The sequence below is a fragment of the Nicotiana sylvestris genome, chromosome 10 (genome assembly GCF_000393655.2).
Source record: "Nicotiana sylvestris chromosome 10, ASM39365v2, whole genome shotgun sequence".
Classification (NCBI taxonomy): Eukaryota; Viridiplantae; Streptophyta; class Magnoliopsida; order Solanales; family Solanaceae; genus Nicotiana; species Nicotiana sylvestris.
The window spans coordinates 126,129,955-126,150,855 of record NC_091066.1 but is presented as its reverse complement, the minus strand read 5'-3'; the positions used below and the strand labels follow the sequence as shown (position 1 = coordinate 126,150,855).

At 33.1% G+C, this 20,901-nt stretch overlaps 2 protein-coding genes and 1 long non-coding RNA gene across 4 annotated transcripts; 2 read left to right on the top strand and 1 right to left on the bottom strand.

Annotated features, from left to right (window-relative positions):
• The first annotated feature begins 9,900 nt into the window (after positions 1–9,900).
• Positions 9,901–10,319, top strand: LOC104219192 (uncharacterized). The gene is made up of 3 exons (XR_011403035.1): positions 9,901–9,943; positions 10,049–10,102; positions 10,191–10,319. It is a non-coding gene; the product is annotated as an uncharacterized lncRNA (long non-coding RNA).
• Positions 10,320–11,092: 773 nt separating this feature from the next.
• LOC104219193 (probable inactive poly [ADP-ribose] polymerase SRO2) lies at positions 11,093–13,852 on the top strand. Of its 2 annotated transcripts, none has more exons than XM_009769827.1 (7): positions 11,093–11,193; positions 11,366–11,484; positions 11,615–11,971; positions 12,436–12,677; positions 13,123–13,256; positions 13,372–13,467; positions 13,676–13,852. In XM_009769827.1, the coding sequence occupies exons 2-7, from the start codon at positions 11,366–11,368 to the stop codon at positions 13,688–13,690; spliced, it is 963 nt and encodes a 320-aa protein (XP_009768129.1). In that variant the 5' UTR covers positions 11,093–11,193; the 3' UTR covers positions 13,691–13,852. The 2 variants fall into 2 exon arrangements, with proteins under 2 accessions (XP_009768129.1, XP_009768131.1); XM_009769829.1 differs by having other exon boundaries at positions 13,673–13,852.
• A 762-nt stretch (positions 13,853–14,614) lies between these two features.
• On the bottom strand, positions 14,615–14,947 carry LOC104219195 (uncharacterized). The gene has a single exon (XM_009769830.1). It carries the CDS (start codon positions 14,945–14,947, stop codon positions 14,615–14,617), a length of 333 nt encoding a protein of 110 aa, XP_009768132.1.
• Between the last annotated feature and the right edge of the window lie 5,954 nt (positions 14,948–20,901).

The following is a 20,901-nucleotide window of genomic DNA, read 5'->3' as shown; positions in this document are numbered from 1 at the left end:
GCCTCATTCACTTAACATAAAGTAGAGTACAGCTTCCAACCCAATTAGGAAATCAACAAGAAAAGAAGAAGTTATTTTTAGAAATCATTTGATAAAGAAAATACCCTTTTCAATTAAAGTACAATATCGAATGAATCATTACCTTTAAAACGAGAAATCAATAAATCAAAACATAGTAGAAATTCTCTTTTAAGTAAAGTACAACCTCAAATGGTTTAAGGAAAATTTAGTTGAGAAATCAATTGAGTTAAAAATGTAACACTTGTTGAAATTTGGAGTATTGAACATATAAAAAAAATAAGGCGAGGTATTATAAACACTATGGATTCCAACACAAATGATCACAACAGTAAATGGATCTAAACAGTTAATACACTTGAATTGTTAGTAACAAGTAAAGATGGGAGGAGGAAAACATGCTTCGGGGAATAAAAGGTAAAAGCAGAATATCAAGAGAATTATAAAGGAATCAAAATCCAACCACTAACAAGAATAAGGAAAACAAAGGCAGATTTCACTTTCTTTTCACATCTTGTTGCAGGCGTGCCACCCGCTCCCATTTCATTTATCTCGTGGTAGGCGTACCACCCGCTCCCATTTTATTATATCTTGTGGTAGGCGTACCACTCGCTCCCATTTCATTATATCTTGTGGTAGGCATACCACCCGCTCATATATCATTATATCTTGTGGTAAGCATACCACCCGCTCCTATTTCATGTATCTCGTGGCAGGCGTGCCACCCGCTCCCATTTCATGTATCTCGTGGCAGGCGTACCACCCGCTCCCATTTCATTATATCTTTTGGTAGGCGTACCGCGCCTACCACCCGCTCCCATTTCATTATATCTTGCGGTAGGCGTACCACCCACTCCCATTTCATTATATCTTGTGGTAGGCGTACCACCCGCTCCCAGTTACAAGCCAACAATAATCACAAGGAATCCCGGCAAGGGAACAAGAGAAATATAACAACTTCCTGGCAAGGGAACAATGATATTTCAACAACATCCCGGCAAGGGAACAATAATATCAAACAAACATCCCGGCAAGGGAACAATACTATCAAAACAAACATCCCGGCAACGGATCATTAATATTAAACAAACATCCCAGCAAGGGAACAATGGTGATAATAACATATGAAGCGCAATAAACCACAACGGAGTCATAACAATTATAATACAAGACTCAGGGGCATGCTTGACACCAACGTATAGATACTTGTCACCATGCCTATATGTCGTACTCCACACTTAATATGTAGCAAATAAGACACAACTCCTAACCCCCAAGCTAAGGTTAGACCAAACACTTACCTCGCTTTGCAACCAAATTCAAAATTTCAACAAGCCTTTGCCTCGCGAATTCGTGCGAAGCTTCAAATTTAGTCATAATAATTCAATATACTCAATATAAATCGTACGAATTAATTCCATATGAAAAAACTAATTTTCCAACAAAATCCGAAATTTAGCTTAAAAATTGTCTGTGGGGCCCACATCTCGGAATCCGACGAAACTCATAAAATCTGACAACCTATTCCGATACGAGTCCAACCATACAAAAATTATTGAATTCCGATGTCGAATGGACCTTCAAATCCTAAATTTTCATTTTTGGAAAGTTTTACAAAAACTACAATTTCTTTCACAGGCAGAAACTTTCGAATCGGCGCGGCCGCGCGGCTGGGCGCCCTTATGACACAGGTCCGGTAAAATGGTCATAACTTTTTGTATACATCTCCAAATGATGAACATTTTTATTATCTGAAAACTAGACTCAAACAGCTTTAATTTGATAGGTTGTGCATTACACAAATCGTTATATCCACGTAGATATGCTCGTCCAAAGTGAGGTCTTGTGTGTACTCATTTGCAACCTTAGTATATTATGTAATTTTCCAACTTGGCTTAGACTTAGAACTTTCTTTAGACCCCATATATCTTATAGTACGCCACGTACACTTGCTATCATATCCAATTGGTATTCATAATAGTAATAGACCTCTTCCACATATAAAATAATATAATTAGAACACGTCAACTTTCTTATTTCGTCAAAATGCGCCGAATTGTCCTGTGGACTTCCAAATCCAAATTCGAACACACGTCTAAGTCCGAAATTACCATACGAAACTATTGACGTTATTAAAATTTTAATTTGGGATCTTTTGCTCAAAAGTCAACTCTAAGTCAACTCTTTCCATTTGCTTTATCAAAAATAAGATTTTGACTTTCTTTAAATTTAACTCCGAATCTTACGAAAAATCAAACTTGACAATATATGCGGGTCATAATGCGTATAACGAAGGTCCTCGAGGTCTTAAGCCGTTGAACGAGATGCTAATTCTTATAGCGACATGTCAGATCGTTACAAATACCAAGCAGCCGACAAATCTTCCAAAATTTCTTGAGAAAAAATAAGCACAAAAAAATAAATACCAACCTATCTCAAGTCACATAACCGTATAAATCTTACAAATTTATATATAACTGAGAAACAACATTTTATCAGAGTTTGTCTCTGATCAATTATTATAAAACTTATAACTTTGATATAAAGTATAAACCAGGCAAGAGAAGAAACAATTGCATCAAATAGAATGAACGCATAAGCAGTATTCTAAGAGAGTAATATATAGATAAAACACCTTGTGAAGGATTGAAATACCCAAGAACGATTTAGGCACAAGCAAAATTTTTAGCAAAAGCTATATATAAGAAATTTATTAAACTAGGGAGAGAACTTGATAGGAGGCTTTTTCACGACTCATAAACTCTTGAATCTCTCTATAAGAAAAAACAAGTAGCAGCACCCCTATTTATAATACTACAAAACCAAAAACCTATTCCAATATAAAATTGGTAAACAAAACCTAACTATACATGAATTAAATAAACTACCAAATATCAAATCCTAGACAACTTAGGAATACTAATTAATCTTGGTTTAGTTTCCAACAGCCTCCCTTAAACCAAAATCTTCAAATTTAATCATGCCCAACATCTTCTTCAACTTGATGAATAACTCCAATTTTAGTGGCTTTGTGAAAACATCATCAACTTGCTCTCAATACTCGATAACTATCTATTTGTCTGGAACCAAGTCACGAATAAAATGAAATTTGATATCAATGTGTTTGCTATGTTCATGAAAAATTGGATTCTTTGTTAACTCAATTGCAGACTTGCTATCACAAAAAATTGTTATAGGACTGTCTTGCTTGTGTTGAAGAAATCCAAGCATTCTTCTTAACCACAGTGCTTGTGTAGCACTACTTGTTGCAGCCATGTACTCTGCTTCAGCTGTTGATAAAACAACAACTTGTTGCTTTTTGGAAGATCATGAAAATACACTAGAACCCAAATAAAATGCATAGCCAGAGGTACTTTTTCTTTGTATTGTATCACCAACCCAATCACTGTCTGTAAATCCCACAAGACTACTTTCATTAGTCTTTGAATAAAATATACTATCAGTTTGCGTACCTTGAATATATCTCAAAGTTCTCTTTGCTGCTTGCAAGTGGGATTGCCGTGGAGTCTCCATAAATCTGCTAATTAATCCAACTGCATAAGTAATATCAGGTCTTGTAGAAGTCAAGTACCTTAGACTCCCTACCAATTTTCTAAAATATGTAGGATCAATAAAGTCACCAGTCCCATCTCTAACCAACTTCAATTTTTCTTCAACAAGGGTCAAAATTGGTTTGGCTTTATCCATATTAAATCTCTTTAGAATATCTCCAGCATATTTATTCTGAGAGATAAATATTACATTATCTAATTGAGATACCTCAATGCCAAGAAAATAAGACATTAAACCCAGATCAGTCATCTCAAACTGGCTAATCATTGCCTCCCTAAACTCATAAATTAATTTAGAATTATTGCCAGTAAAAATTAAATCATCCACATATAAGCACACAATGATAATATCTTTGCTAGGCTTGAATTTGATATATAAAGTATGCTCATATGGAAATCTCTGAAATCCATGTCCAATAAAATAAGAATCAATACGAGTGTACCAAGCTATAGGTACTTGTTTCAATCTATATAATGTCTTCTTCAGCCTGTAAACTTTATTTTCTTGACCCCTTTTGACATAACCAGCAGGTTGCTCAACATACACTTCTTCTTCAAGTACACCATTTAAGAAAGAAGATTTCACATCCATTTGAAAAATTTTCAGCAATTATTGGCAAAAAGAGAAATTATCATACGAACAATATCAAGTCTAGTAACAGGTGCAAATACCTCGAAGTAATCAATACTTGCCTTCTGCTTGTATCCTTTAACAACTAATCTCGCCTTAAAATGATCCACTTCTCCAATTGGTTTGAACTTGGTCTTGTATACCCACTTGACTCCAATTGGTCTTTTTGAGGGCGGTAAAGTAGTCAATTCTCATGTATTATTTTTCTCAATAGCGTGAATTTCTTCATTCAGTGCATGAACTCATCGGTCATCTTTAACAGCTTCCTCAAAAGCAACTGGATCACAATCTGCAAATAAGGCAAAATTTACAATATCTTCATCGGATAAATCATTATTATTGCCAACAACATAATCTTGCAATCGAGCCGGTAATTGGTGTTGTCTTTGCGGGCGACTGTACGTATCTGCTTGAACACGATCTACTTCATGTTCCTCTTGATGTCTGCTAGAACTTCCTTCCTCTATGACTGGAATTATTGGTTGAGACCTAGATGGTTCAGGATCCTTTTTTGACCAATCCCAAGAACTCTCCTCATCAAAAGTAACATCTCTGCTAATAATAACTTTTCCTGTATCTGGATTAAACAACTTGTAACCCTTTGTCTCATGACTATAACCAATAAAAATACATTTTTCAGCTTTATCATCTAATTTCTTTCTCAAAGCATCAGGAACATGAGCATAAGCAAGACAGCCAAATACTTTTAGATGAGAAATATTTAGTTTCTTACCTGTCCAGAACTCTTGTGAAGTTTTTTCAAAATTAGACCGTGTAGGACACCTATTTAATACATAAAATGCATAGGAAACAACTTCTGCCCAAAAACCTTTTGGAATATTTTTGGAATGCATCATAGATCTCACCATGTCCATCACTATTCTATTTTTTCTTTCAGCCACACCATTTTGCTGAGGTATATATCTAGCTGTCAATTGATGCTTAATACCGTACTTCTTCAAATAATCATCACAAACAAGAAATTCAGTGCCCCTATCAGTCCTTAATATTTTAATAAAATACCCACTTTGCTCTCCACATAAACTTTGAAGCTCTTAAAAATATCACATTCATCAGATTTATTTTTTAAAAATATACCCAAGTCTTTCGGCTAAAATCATCAATAAAAGTAATAAAATACTTACTACCGCCATTAGAAGAAACTTCAACTGAGCACAAATCTGAATGAATTAATTGTATTGGTGTATTAGCTCTCCAAGCCCTGCCTTTTTGAAAAGGTTCTCTGTACTTCTTTCCCAAAATACACGACTCACACTTCTTGTTAGGAAAATCAATAGAAGGCAAACCATCAACCAAATTCTTTCTTGCAAGAAATTTCAAACTTCCAAAATTCAAATGCCCAAGACGTAGATGCCACAACCAAGTATCATCACAGTTTATAGAACTAAACAAAGGTAAATCATCACTATTGAAAAGAGGCCACAAACGACTATTGTTCATATTAAACTTTGCAATTAGTTCAAATTTATCATCACTGATTGTGCCAATCTTATACTTAAAATGCAAATCATATCCCTTTTCTGATAGTTGCCCCACACTCAATAAATTATGATGAAAACTCGGCACATAAATTACATCTGATATAAAATTAGAAGAACTGTCTTTCATAGTAATGCGAATTTTTCCCTTTCCAACAGCAGGCACCTTTGCGTTATTTCCAAGTCTCACTGTACCTCTAAATGTTTCTTCTAGATTAGTGAATAATTTTTTTATTTTCACTCATATGATTGCTGCAACCCGAATCAATAAACCATTCATTCCCTTTAGTTTCTTCAACCCCAGAACTAGAAAACAATAAAGTCTCTTGTTTATCCCCATTATTTTCAGTCATCTTAGCATGTACGTCTTTATTAACGGATTTATTAGACCAACATTCGCTTTCATAATGTCCAAATTTACCACAATTATAGTACTGAATCTTAGATCTATCATGTCTTTGAAAATTTTGATGATCTTATTGTTCCTTCCAAAAATTGTTAGTATTTCTTTGTTGATAAGAAAAATTACCTCTACCACAACTGCCTCGATAGTTACTTCTACCACTACCTCTACCTTTAAAATTCTAGTATCTTTGATTTGTTTCTTTAGGATAACTTGTCTCTTCTTTTGCTTTAGGTTGGTTCACCTTTGCTTGCAACGCCTCTTCCACTATTTCGGGTGTGTCTTGAGTCAGGGACATCTCATATGTCACCAATTCACCTTCTAAATCATCAAGTGTAAAAGTGCTAAGATCTTTGGTAGCCTCAAGAACCACCTTCTTCGTGTGAAATTTATACTCAAGGATCGCAATATTTTTTCAACTACTTTAACTACATCTAGTACTTCTCAATTGGTCCTCATGCCGTTGACAATATTAGTAATTCATGTAATGAATTCTTTAACGGACTTTGCTGGTTTCATTTGGGCCAACTCGTACTGTCTCCTTAGCTCTTGTAATTTGACTTTCTTTACTTCGGCGGAACCTCGATGTGAATTCACCAAGATTCTCCAAGCCTCCTTAGTTGATTTTGCATGCAAAAATTTGTTAGATACACGCAATTCAACCTTGATGGTGAGATAGTAACGTGCCTTAAATTCCAATTATCTATTTTTCTCTAATTGCTTAACTGCATCACCTGTCAATATTGTACCTTCTGGGGGTTCCTCAAATCCTGTTTCAACAATGGACCATAATCCAGCAATATTGAAAAAATATTTCATATATTGATGTCAATCTTCAAAATTATTTTTGCTATCAAACTTGAAAACTTGGCAATCATGTAAATATGGAATATCCATAATTTTTTAGGATCTCCACCGACTCTGACAGAATCTCACACAGGCTCTGATACCAATTTGAAGGATTTAAATACTCCAAGAACGATTTAGGCACAAGCAAAAAATTCAGCAAAAGCTATATATAAGAAATTTATTAAACTAGGGAGAGAACTTGGTAGGAGACTTTTTCACAACTCATAAACTCTTGAATCTCTCTACAAGAAAAAACAAGAAGTAGCACCCTATTCCAATATAAAATTGGTAAACAAAAGCTAACTAGACATAAATTAAATAAACTACCAAATATCAAATCCTAGACATCTTAGAAATACTAATTAATCTTTGTTTAGTTTCCAACACCTTGAAAGCATATCAATCTCAAGAGAAATACATATGACAAGTTTCTACCTTCCAGTAAACACCTGTTCCATTAGTTCCAGACTTCTAGTATTGTAGGGTATGTTAAGAAATTCTTGAAGCAAATTGTAGGGTACGCTTCCATAAACTAATTGTTTGATTTATGTAAGGTAATATTTTAATCGATTTTAAAGTCCTACATATTTATATCATTTATCTAATTCAATAAGGACTAAAATTTTAGTTGATTTTAAAGTCCTAAATTATTAGGAATATAATTAAATTATAATTTTGTCCAATATGAAATTTGATTTTAAGGGGTAAAAAAGACGAACGACATTTTGCTAAAGACCTTCGTGCTTTTAATATAGTATAAAATAGATATATATATATATATATTACTACTATTATAGAAGCCGCTAAGGAGAGGAGCTTGGGGTCGTTCATGGGTATTTTGGTAAATTTGATGGTAAATTTTGTTTGGGCACGTGCTACTTCTTTTGACACGTTTAGGAACAAAAAGTAAAATTGCTGGGTTCTTTTAAATATTCATATCCACGAACGCCTTCGTCTAAAGTGTTCTTTGTCCAGATTTTGATACTTTCTTCAGTTTTACTCTTCTCTCTCGGTGATGTTGCCTCTACAGTTATTAGGTGAGGTCTGTCTTCTTTTTTCCCCTCTGTTTATCCAACCTTTTCTGACTATAAATTTTATTTAGAGTTAAGAATTAAGATAGTATTCTTATGATGTTTTGAATCTTTCATGGAAGATTAAGCTTGCTTTCGCCTAAAATTCTAACCTAATTGATGATATATTGTTGCGCCTCTGTTTTTGTGCACTTCATTTCGCGCTTTTCTGGATTTAATCCTACTTTTCATCTCATTCAACTCTTTTAAAGTGCAGTAAGAATCGATTTGACGTTGGTGGATTGCGTTAATTTGATTTTGACTGAGCAAAATAAGGTTCAACTATGATGTTTCACAATTTGGGGTAGCTGTGTAATCCAACAGATGTACCTTTTAATTTCATTGACCTTATTTGTTTTTCTTCTTCCTCTCATGGGTTATAAAAAGCATGAATTTGTTTAGAAAATTCATGTCTAATTTCATATTTATGTGCCTTAGATGTGAGGATGGATGAGATACTCACAGATTGATATCATATCCTTCAATCAGTTCTATTTAGTGTTCAATCTGATAAGAAATAGATAAACGATGTTGAAATGGCATAATATAAGCAACTTATAGAATGAGGCGAAAATTCAATGTGCATATCAATTCTGAAGCAGAGGAAGATGTGAATTAATGTTAACTTCACAAACACATATATATTTGCAGATTATTGAAAAGAAACTGCAACTTGAAGCAGACTCATTCATAACTTTGCTCAAATAATGATGAAGTTGGTTAAAAGGGGACATAAAGGAACACAAATAGTGTCTACAATTACTGAAATTAGAAAGATCTGAAATTTGGATATAGAATAACAATTTAAAAAATCTTATACAATTTATTACATCTGCGAACTGACTGTATAATTTGAACTTCATCGGCCTTCCTACATCTTCTTAGTGAATTTGTTATTTACCTTTGTGTCCGTAAGCTTTATTCTTAAAGTATGGAGATGCTCCATATTTTATGAATAATGGCAAAATAGTATTATATCAGGCGTATGTGCATATGAACAGTGAGAATACCTGCTTTAATCGTACTGTGTTAGTTTTCATAGTAAAATGACACTAGAACAATGACATCAAAGGAAGAGATGGACCAAATATCCCAGTCCTTTTAACATGAAGAGAGACAATGGACATGCATAATATATACCAAAACTTCCTTCTCTTCTTTCACCAAGTTGAGAGCTGGTATTTTTTCTTGTGATTAGTGTTCAAGTGGTTGAACAAAATCCAAGAATTATAGAAATGCGTTACCAAAAAATAAAGCTCCTTCAATATGATCGTCTTAGTCCATTGTCTCTCTTTTTATTTGAATGACATACCATACCAAGAAACATTTTCTTCCTTATCTGGATTTACACTTTCGTGTGTTTTCATTCAGTGTACTTAGATTTTTGGATCAAAAAAGTATTCTTGCACGAAGATAAATTTCAATTTCTGTTTGTTGCAACTGATGCTACACTTTCTGTGTGTGATTTTGATATAACTTCCATTGATGTAGTCAGAATCTGTTATTTTTTATGTTGTGGTTTATGCAGGAACTTTATGAAGCAGAGAGCTTCTAATGCTGAGAAGGCCACTTTTTGAAAATTATCTCTTTCCTTTTGTTTCTTTAATTTTACATAATTGAAAATTGTCTCTTGTTTGTGTATTGACTATGAACTCTCCTTTTCACCCTTTCTGTTCTTTGCTAGCAGCTGGACTACTTTTATTTGTTAAAACATGGGGAATTAATCTTTTCATCAATTCTTTGGGATTATTTTAGCTCACAAAAAGTTAAATTTAAAATCTTCATTTTATTTATTCAGTGTGGTCTAAACTTTTTGCCGCAGAAACAACTGTTACCTATTGAGCAGACAACACCTGTTGGACAAACTGTTCAAAATTCATTTACAACCTCAAACGCAAACAGTAAGCTCACATATGATAAAAGTTTTGTTGGGTGAAAAATAAACAACAATGTCTAAGATGTTGAAAACGATTAAACTTCTCTGAACAATTTAAATATTTTGACAGTAAGGAAAGAAGCACTAATAGTACCTCTTCATTTGGAACAATTGAAAACAAAATGTATGTTCCACCTCTTTACCGCTCTTAGTGCAAATTGCATATTTTCAACTGCTCTATTATACTTACTCCCAAATTGTTGTTCATACAGATACTTTATTAGATTTCAAGTGCAACAAAGATGGCCTGAATGCTTTTTCATAGCCTACAGCAGTTGTAATCTTTCACATTTTGTGTAAATTACTACGAAAACTCTCTTTGTATATTCTTGTAAATACATATAGACCCTTTTGTGCATACATCCATATTTTCATTGAAATTCAAAAACGTCTGGTCATAGCTCTGCTCCAAAAAGCAAAACGCTATTTACTAAATGTCAACATAATGTATAACAAAAAAGCAAAACACTATTTACGTTGGGCTCGGGGCAAAGCCCGGGCTACCCCTACTAGTATTTATAGATATAGATATAAATTATTAAAACCCAATTCAAATATTACTGTTCAAAGGATTGAGTTTGATCAATATGTGGCAGTCAAAGCGGAAAGCACACTTCTTTTACCCGCTTTCCCAGCCCACCAATATGACAAAACGAAAACAAGAGGGATGCATCCAATCGGAGAAGATTTATGTTTATATATAGTTGACACATTAATTGAGGATACCTTAAAAGGCACGTAATCTGCAATTGACAACAGTTCTAATACACAAGACATTAGGCGATAATAAAATAAGAAATAATTCCCAGTTATAGACAATTTTGACAAATTAAAGAATATGTTCCACCGTTACCAGATTGTGTTGTTTATTAGTAGTCTTTGCTACATAAGATATCAATACAGCACATAACGATTAACATGTGACTTATTTCTTTCGTCATAATATATGACTCAAAAAAGAAAAAGGGGGAATGAGACAAGGGGTAGAAATGTAATTTGACAGTCCAAACTCCAAGCCAAATACTCCACCGCAAGAAAAACCGGTTAGTAAACCGCCAACCCATAACTAAAATTAGAATTAAGTCGGCTTTTCTGTTCCTTAACACTGCCCTATTCGTCCCTTCCGCGTATAAATCAAATCCTTCTCTCCTTTATTCAATTCTTGTCTTTCTTTTCTTTACAACAAAAAGTTGATAAAAAGCTTCCAATTCTGAGGTCAGATATCTCCACTTTAATTTTCTACCTTTTTCTTTGCTTCCCTTTTCTCAGCTTCTTTTTTCTTTCTTTTCTGTCTTCCAGAATATAATGGCACGATAACACTAATCTTAGAGCTTAAGTTTCTCCAACTATTTATCTAATTTCACTCTTCTAATTTCTTTGTCTTTAGATGGAGCAACTTAGAGAAGAAGACCAAGTTTCCATGACAATAGAAAATCCAGAAATGTTACTTTCTTCCGATTCTGAAGCCGAGTCGTCTTCTAATCCTAGATTGGAGCATAACTTCAGGTTAGACAGAATCCAGAATTTAAATTTTATAATTTCAATCCGTCCCTTCTTAGTTCAAATAATTGTTTTTGACATTTTAGCGAGTTTTTACCTTCATATTGAAAATATGCTACATTCGTCACTGCTTCAGGTTGTTCAAGACAAATGGGATGATAAAATTAGAGGAAAATAACAAAGAACATGGTTTAATCAAGTCAGGGTTTATTACTTGTATGGGGCCATTGGCAAAACAAGTTGAAGTTGTAGCCATACACAAAAATTCATGTTCAACTCTATTAGGGAAAGCAAGATTGGAAGCTTTTCGCATTTTCTCTGAAGCAGTGAGGGAAAAATGCAATGGAAATGCCAATATCAAATATGCTTGGTTTGGTTCTTCTAAAGAGGAAATTGGTAACATTATTTCTCATGGATTTTCTACAACTACAGAACCAAAATCTGGAGAATGTTTTGGCATTGGTGTTTATCTTTATCCAGCAAATTTCGATGGGTAAGCAATTAATCAAGCTCAAAACAATACTCTCTTGTTCCACTTTGTGACACTTTTTTTATTTTTTTTAAAATAGTAGTAACGTGTCTGGGCCAGTTTGTACACTTACTCCGTTACAAAAAAAGAAGACATTTTAAAATTATTATCTTTAAACTTTTTATTTTAATCATAAAGATATCAATATATTATATGTGTATTTTGATAATGTACCAAAAGTCTTTATTTTTATTATAAACTCGGTGTTTAATCATATGATGCCACATTAAATGGAGTAGCAAGATTGATCTAGTCTTGTATAGAAAGTTTTTTCGCGCGTATGTATTATATTTTCTCTTTATATATGTAAATTAGCACCTATTAAACTCGTTTACTCTAAATTTTAGATCTAACTCAGGCATAAATATGAACAAATTTATGATTCATCATTTACTTAAATGTAATTATTTATTTATTGTGGGTTGAAGGGTATTATCAGCAGTGGAAGATGAGAATGGATTAAGGCATATGTTACTTTGCCGAGTAATCTTAGGGAACACGGAAGAGATTGCGGCTGGCTCCACACAATCTCAGCCGACTTCTGAAGAATTTGACTCGGGGGTTGATAATATTGTGGCTCCTACAACATACACTATTTGGGCTTCCCACATGAATTCTCATATTTTCCCCAACTTTCTAGTCAGTTTCAGGTGTCCTAATTACTTGTTAGGTAAGCAACCCAACATTTATAGTTTGTTCACAAATTATGTTACTCCGTCGGTCCAGTTTATGTGAACCTATTTCCTTTTTTATCCTTTCCAAAAAGAATGAACCCTTTCTAAATTTGGTAACAATTTAGCTTAAACTTACAATTCTACCCTTAATGAGAAGCTTTTATAACCACACAAATACTCTGGCCCCATTTGGACTTGTTTAGGACCACAAATTCCAAAAGTCTTTATTTTTTTTTAAACTCTGTGCTCAGTCAAACAGGTTCATATAAATTGGAACGGAGGGAGTAAATCTTTTTTCCTTTTTCTTTTGTTGTTTTTGCTTTGACTAATTTGAATTCACGTTAGATAGAATAAGCGTACTCTATTAATTTTTATATTCCCAAAGTAATGAAGCATACAATCAATATTCAACAGTATTTTTTTATTTTATTATTTTATTAGGTTCTTCAAAAATTAGGAAGGTCCCATTGAAGCCCACTCCACGTATAAAGTTTCCTGATTTATTGCGAGCGCTTTCCAAGTTTTTACATCCTTCAAGAATGGCTTCGATCTCAAAATACTATGAAGATTTTCAGGTATGTTTTTTTTTTGTAAGAAATTTATTTTTATTTAATTTCAGGTACGTTTATTATTATTCTGTTTATTAAATAATTAATAACTGTTGGTAACGTGGTCTCTTTTAATGTATAGAGAAGCAAGATCACGAAATTGGTACTCGTTCGGAAGCTGAGGCAAATAGCTGGAGATACGTCATTAAGAGCTGTGATGAAATTGTATCCACACAAGGTACAGCTTCAATACCGACATTATTTAAACAACTTGGTCCAATTACTAAATATGGAATAAGTTCTTGGACTTTTAAACAACCATTTAAGTTATTTTTCTTATATTTGGAAAGATAACAACGAGATGTTTTTTTTTTTTTTTGCTTTCCTAATTTCATATTTTATAAACTGCCACTACATTTTAATTTGTGTTCAATATTGTTCAGTAGGATATCGGAAACTAAGAGCTTGTTGCTTCGCTGCAAAGGAATGTGATTAGCAGCTAGCTACCATGTTGTCGAAGTTTCAAGTGTGAAAAGATTTTTCCATATTTTCTAGTTACAAGTCTTTATTTGTAAATTGTATACATATTTCGACAACAAAATTATATACGTATTTGATACTTATTCCCTTGCCACAAATTCATACGAAATGAACTTCTTTCCTTTTGTTTTTCTTGTTTCTTATTTTCAAATGTATGTGCAAAGATGAGAATCGCAATTTATTTACTGATTGAATCCAATTACTCTTCTACGCCAAATCGCTGGCGTCTCCAATCAATCGAGTTTTAGTTGATAAAACTTAACTTAAAAATAATGGTCAAATGGGGTGGAAAAAACAGAATATGGAGTAAAAATGGCAATTTACCAAATAAACACGAGCTTTTATGTTCATTCGAAGAAAATTTTTAAAAAAGAATGAGACAGTTGTTAATAAAAATGTAGTTGAAGAAATGAAGTAATATAATACCAATGTATTAATAGCTAACACATTTTATATTCATTGAAGTCTCTAAATCAACTAATTAAGGCATGTAGTAAAATGGATGAGATTTCTCGATTCTTAATAAAAAGTCTCGGGTTCGAACTCTAACAATAAAGAAATTTCTAGCAGGAAACATAAATCGCAAAATTATCAATTCAATAGGTACCAATGACGAAAAGAAACTTCTGACTCCCCGTATTAGTAACAAAAATGTCACATAAAATGGCAGGCATTATTTTGTGATAGCGAATGAAAATATAGCATAAAGATTTATTCCTCTAAACTGTTCATCTATTTATATGATTCAAACCTAAAGAAAAATCTGTGAACATAATGAGGCCTATATACTAACCCGCCAAGAGGGGTTGTTCAGATGGTCGGCCTCCCATCTACCATCTACAATCCTAGAACTGTGGAATCGAGTCATCAAAGGAGCAATAACTCTGCTCATGTAATCGAATACCCTCCTTTTCGTAAATGGCAGCCTTAACATCTCCAATTGTGTCATCAGGGTCCACCGCTACCTTAAGCACACGTCCTGATAAATTATTTATCACAAATACCTGTGTCACTGATTTATATTGAAGCAACAGAAAACTCTCATTTTGGTCATAGAGATACTCGGAATCATCAGGCTCAGCTCCACAGAAGGTTAATTTCTGTTTATGAAATGGAATCCCCTCATATTTTTGAATGACAGTCTTAACATCTCCGATGGTGTCATAAGGCCCTACCATTATCTTAAGGACGTGCCCTGAGACAATGTTTCTCACAACTATTTGAGTAGCTGGTGCATATCGAAAGATTAAAGTGGAATCCTTAATGATTCCCAGAGAAGGAAGAGCTTGTGCATCCCTCAAAGTTCTCCCAGCCTCATTCAAGAGTTTCTGTTTCTTAAAAGTTAAAAGGAATACCCTTTTCTTCCTGAACGTACGCTTTAACTGCAGCTAAAGTGTCATCTGTGATAGGGATATATTAGATATGCCCTAGATCCAATCTCATATTTGATGATTTGAACATATTTTCATGAATGTTATTTCATATAAAATATATATGGCATTTAATATTCTTTTATCATTATTATTAATTGCTTGATTAATTCGATAAGGTCCTTGATTAAATTTGAGACTTGTCATTGTGATTGAGATCATGATAATGAGAGTGAAGTTTCTTATAATTTAATCTAAATTTTGTTCTTGATCATAGGATTATTAATTTGGACATTAATAATCCGGTTGGATCAATATCTATGTGATCGTCTTTATGGGATAAAGATTAGTTGATCTCATTAACTAAATCACATAAATAGATGATGCATATAGAGATATGATCATTGAACCGACTCATTGGATAATTCCTAATGGTTGGAATTACCATAAAATATCAATGGGATATTCTCTGAAAGAATGTAATGTAAGAGCTTCCTTTGACCGGATATCATCATAGTACTTGATAAGTTATTTATTGTACTTTGATGCTAGACACCTATGACCCTACGACGATAGTTGAAAGGATATTGGGTATGATTAAATAGTTGAAGAATTAGTAATTGATCAAGATGGAATATGTCAACTCTTGGTAATGAGTTTAAGCTCCATGTTGTCATGAATTATAACCGACCAAATCAAGACCTTGGCCAGGGCGATTGCATGAAAGAAGAAAAGAGTTTCTTAGGTCATTCAATGGTCGATTATATTTGACATGAACACATAGTTGGTCGCCTATTAGGATTTGACAGTTGAACCATATCCTAGGGTGGCCAAGAGCTATAAGGACAGAAGGAATTAATATATTATTCTTCTACAGGTTCTTGAGAGTAAATTGTATACTTCATGCTATCCGGTCGTTAAGGAGTGTTGCTAGACGCTACCCTTGATTAGTATATTGATATAATCAATTTACTACTGGCTTAGTATTGAACCTATGGGGTCGCACACTAATGAGTGTTCTGATCTTTGCTAAAGGATTAATTACTTTATTATTTGATAATTAAATTAAAGAATTTAATTAGTCAAATAAATTTAGTTATTACCCCAAATGAAATATTATTATATTCTTTGCTAGCATAAAGGATATAATCAATAATGTGGACAAATTGAAATTTTCTATTTGGAATAGAAAATTGAAATGATATCTCTTAGTTAAATATATATATATATATATATATATATATGTGTGTGTGTGTGTGTGTGTGGTATATATAATAAATTGATATTGATCTATATAAAGGTTATATATAATATTAGTTTATTCATATAATCCAATTTGAATGGTTTCAAAGGGACGTGAAAGTCAATTTTGGATTAACAAACGTGCAGCTATCACAATTGGACTAATTAGTATGAGATTGGATTCTTTTTCTAAAAAGGAGGCTTCTCAGAAGTTCAATTTGAATGAACTTTGAAAGACAAAAAGTAGCCACAATTTTTGAAGCCTCCGTCTTGGACTTACCCATTAGAAAAATGTTTTCATTTTATATATATGCATACATACTTGTGAACAATGAGAAGTAGTTAGAGTGAAAAATCACAAGTTGAATGCACCGTACGAAATTCTAAGAGAAATATGTTCTTGACAAGAAATTGAATAGTTTTCTTTGTTCTTCCTTGCTGAAAATTTTTAGAAAATTTTCAGTACATAATTTCATTCAATTTGTTCACGAGTTTCATTGATCAAAGAGTTAATAGCAAGGATTGGTCTCGGTGTGGATACGCATAGGATCTTCGCACTATCGAAGAAATTTTGAAACAAGATTCTCTTCACCAGGTATGTCTTAGATCCAATCTTTGATATGTAAATAAATTTTAAACATGGAAAATTCAATAGAGGATTGTTATTGTCTTCCGCTGCGTATTATGAACACTTCCATGCAATCTAACAGTGGTATCAGAGCCTTGGTTTCTCGTGTCTAAATTTATTTACGAAATATTTTAAGATTATATTTGAAAAGTTCAAATCATAATACATGTGTCTTGTGCAATAGACAAATTGTTTGAATGCATGGATTGACATTATTTCATTGTGAATAAAATATGTATTCATTTAAGTTAAACTCGTGAGATTGATTGTACCTTGAATTTGAAATTTCGTATAAGATACGACGGTGATCTATAATAGGATATTAGATTATGCAGTTATTTTAATTGTTATTAATTTATGAGGTATTAACTAATAATAATTTTCTGGCATGAATTATTTTATGTGATATATATGATATATAAGATAAACATGTTAGAAGTATGTTGAATTTCGTTTTTATATCACGTGCTTGTTCGATATATGATTTTGAATTATTTATTACATGTGATGTAAATTAATTTAGGACAAAGCATGTAGACAACTTGAACAAAATTCATGTTCTATAAAAGATTAGATCATCTTGTTATTAAAAGATGTTTTAGTAACAATTCCCTCTTGCTAAAATTTGAATTCTTACTAATAAAATATAAGATATTTTATTGTAAAGCTATCCATCAAAAATAAATAATTTTATTTACTTCTTGTTTATAAGGAGTGGCCTGATAACCAGGAGACTCATAGTTGGAGAATATGTTAAAATTATTTATTGCAGTAGATGCATGGATTGAAAGAATTATTTAATTTTACACTAGACGCCTGGACTACTCGGGGAGTATAAAATTTAATAAATTCTTTGCTATCATGATGGTTGAACTCAACTATGCCAATAGGATCGACCTGACTACCAGGGGACTAATTGATATAGAGCTATTTAAGAAAATTGTATGGGGATATAATTGGTAAGTGTACCTACCTTTAAATATATGTGAGAAACGACTTGACTTCCAAGTGGCTCATACATATTGTTGAAGGATTCTTTTACTCCACTAATATAAATAAAGATTTCTTAAACTATAATGAGGGTAAACAATTTAAAATAATTAGTGGAAATATCATTTAGATAAAAGTCTATGTCTTTATGATATGTTTAAATATGTTCTTATAATATTGTCTTTTCTTTTCTAATTTTAGATTTCTCAATATGTCTGTTATATCACTGCGTGGAATACTTGAGACCAACAAGTTGGTATGACCAAACTTCGATGATTGGTACAGAAATTTGAGAATTGTTCTCATGCATGAAAAACTTATTGATGTGATCGATAAGCCTGCCAAGGATTTCCCGGATGAGAATGATGATGATGCCACCAAGATTTATCAGAAATACTTGGAAGAATGTCTTACTACCAAATGTATCATTCTCGCTTCTATGAGTTCTGAGCTCCAGAGGAAACATCAGGATATGGATCCAACTGCAACCATTGAACATCTTAAGAAGATGTTTGGTATACAAAGCAGGACAGCAAGATACCAACTATCTAAGGCTTTATTTGGATCCAAATTGATTGGAAACTTTCCAGTTGAACCCTATGTCAATCATATGATTGATCTTATTGAAGAACTTGAGAAGTTGGGGTGCAATTTGGGTAAAGAGCTTTCTCAAGATTTGATCTTGCAGTCACTCTCTGAATCCTTTTCACAATTTGTTATTAATTTTAATATGCATAAAATGGATTGTGATTTTCATGAGATGCTTAACATGCTGATTGATTATGAGAATCAACTTGCATCTGAGAAGAAGAAAGGAACTATCATGTTGGTTGGAAACTCTTCTAAGAAGAAGGGTAAGGGTAAAAATAAACCCAAGAATAAACTTACTGCGCCTAAGGGTGGTGTGACCAAACCCAAAGGCAAGACAGGCAAAACTGACCAATCTGATGTTGAATGTTTCCATTGTAAGAAGATAGGACATTGGAAGAGAAACTGCCTGGAGTATCTTGCAACTCTAAATGATAAGAAACAAGGTAAGACTCAATTAGAAAATGTTTTCAAAGTTTCTTTAACTACTACTGATGTTTCATTGTGAGTATTAGATACTGGCAGTGGTTATAACATCTGCAATATGTTGCAGGGGTTCGAAATAAGTAGAAGGTTGAAGAAAAGAGAAATTAATCTATACGTTGGAAATGGTCCAAAAGTTGCGGCCATAACTGTAGGGTCAATTTCTTTAATAATGCGTACGGGCAAAGTACTTATGTTGGATGATTGTTATTACGTTCCTAAATTTATTTCGAACATAATTTTAACTTTTATGTTAGATAAACGTGGTTTTCACATAAATATAGACAATGGTATTTGCTCTATTTATTATGGTGATAATTTATATGTGAATGGCTATCTCCAACATGATGTTTATGTCTTACCTAATGTGAATGCTAATTCAATTATGCATGTTTCAAGTCTTAAGAGAAAAAGAGATGATCAAGTAAATCATACATACTTTTGGCATTGTAAGCTTAGTCATATTGGAGAGAAAAGAATTAACAAGTTGTACAAGGAAGGGTACCTTGACAAATATGATTTTGAAGCATATCCAACTTGTGAATCTTGTCTCAAAGGAAAAATGACCAAATCTTCATTTACTGGAAGTGGAGAAAGAGCTACTGATTATTGGGACTAATTCATACAGATGTTTGTGTGCCCATGAAAATTCAAGCTAGAGGTGGATATTCCTACTTCATCACTTTCACTGATGATATGTCAAGATATGGATTTATGTATCTTATGAAACACAATCTGAATCTTTTGAAATGTTCAAAAGGTTCCGTAGTGAAGTTGAGAAACAGACGGGTAAAAGTATCAAGGTACTAAGGTCTGATAGAGGTGGAGAATATCTTAGTGAAGATTTTACTAAGTATCTCAAAGAGAATGTGATTCTCTTATAGTGGACACCTCCAGGAACACCACAACATAATGGTGTGTCTGAAAGGAGAAACCAAACCTTATTAGATATGGTGCGATCTATGATGTGGTTCACTGATCTTCCAATAAATTTATGGGGATATGCTTTGGAAGCAACAACATACTTACTAAATAAAGTTCCCACTAAGTCAGTTTCTTCAACACCATATAAGATATGGAAAGGATGTAAGCCTAACCTTAAACATATTAAAGTTTGGGGTTGTCCAGCTTATGTTAAGAGAATGCAGTCTGATAAACTTGACTCAAGATATGATAAGTGTAGGTTCGTTGGGTATCCCAAAGAAACAATGAGATATTATTTCTATCACCCCTCTGATCATAAAGTGTTTGTGGCTAGAGGAGCAACCTTTTTGGAAAGGGAATTTCTTTTGGAAGGAAATTATAGTGAAGAAATAGAACTTGATGAAGTTCAAGAAACTAATAAATCAACAAATAAATATCAAGAGACCCAAGTTGAAGAACCTTTATTGGATATTTTGAAGTTGCCAAGGAAGTTGTCATATTCAATGGTTGAAGTTCAAAAACTAAATGTAGTTGAAGAACAGGTTAATGAATCGGTTCAAAACCAAATTGAACAACAATTAAATCCAGCACAAGGTGAACAAGTACCTCTTAGAAGGTCTACCCAAGAACGTCATGTACCAACTAGATTAAATCTAATGGTACAAGATGATGTATCAAGTAAGGTTGATCATAATGATAATGACCCTAAGACCTATGAAGAGACTATACAAAGTTCTGACTATGAAAGATGGCAAAAGGACATGGAATCCGAAATAGAATCCATGAAGGAAAATAAAGTATGGACTTTAGTTGAACCTTCAAAGGATATAAAACATATAGGGTGTAAATGGGTTTTTAAGAAAAAGATTGGAGCAGACGGAAAGGTGGAGACCTACAAAGCTCGTCT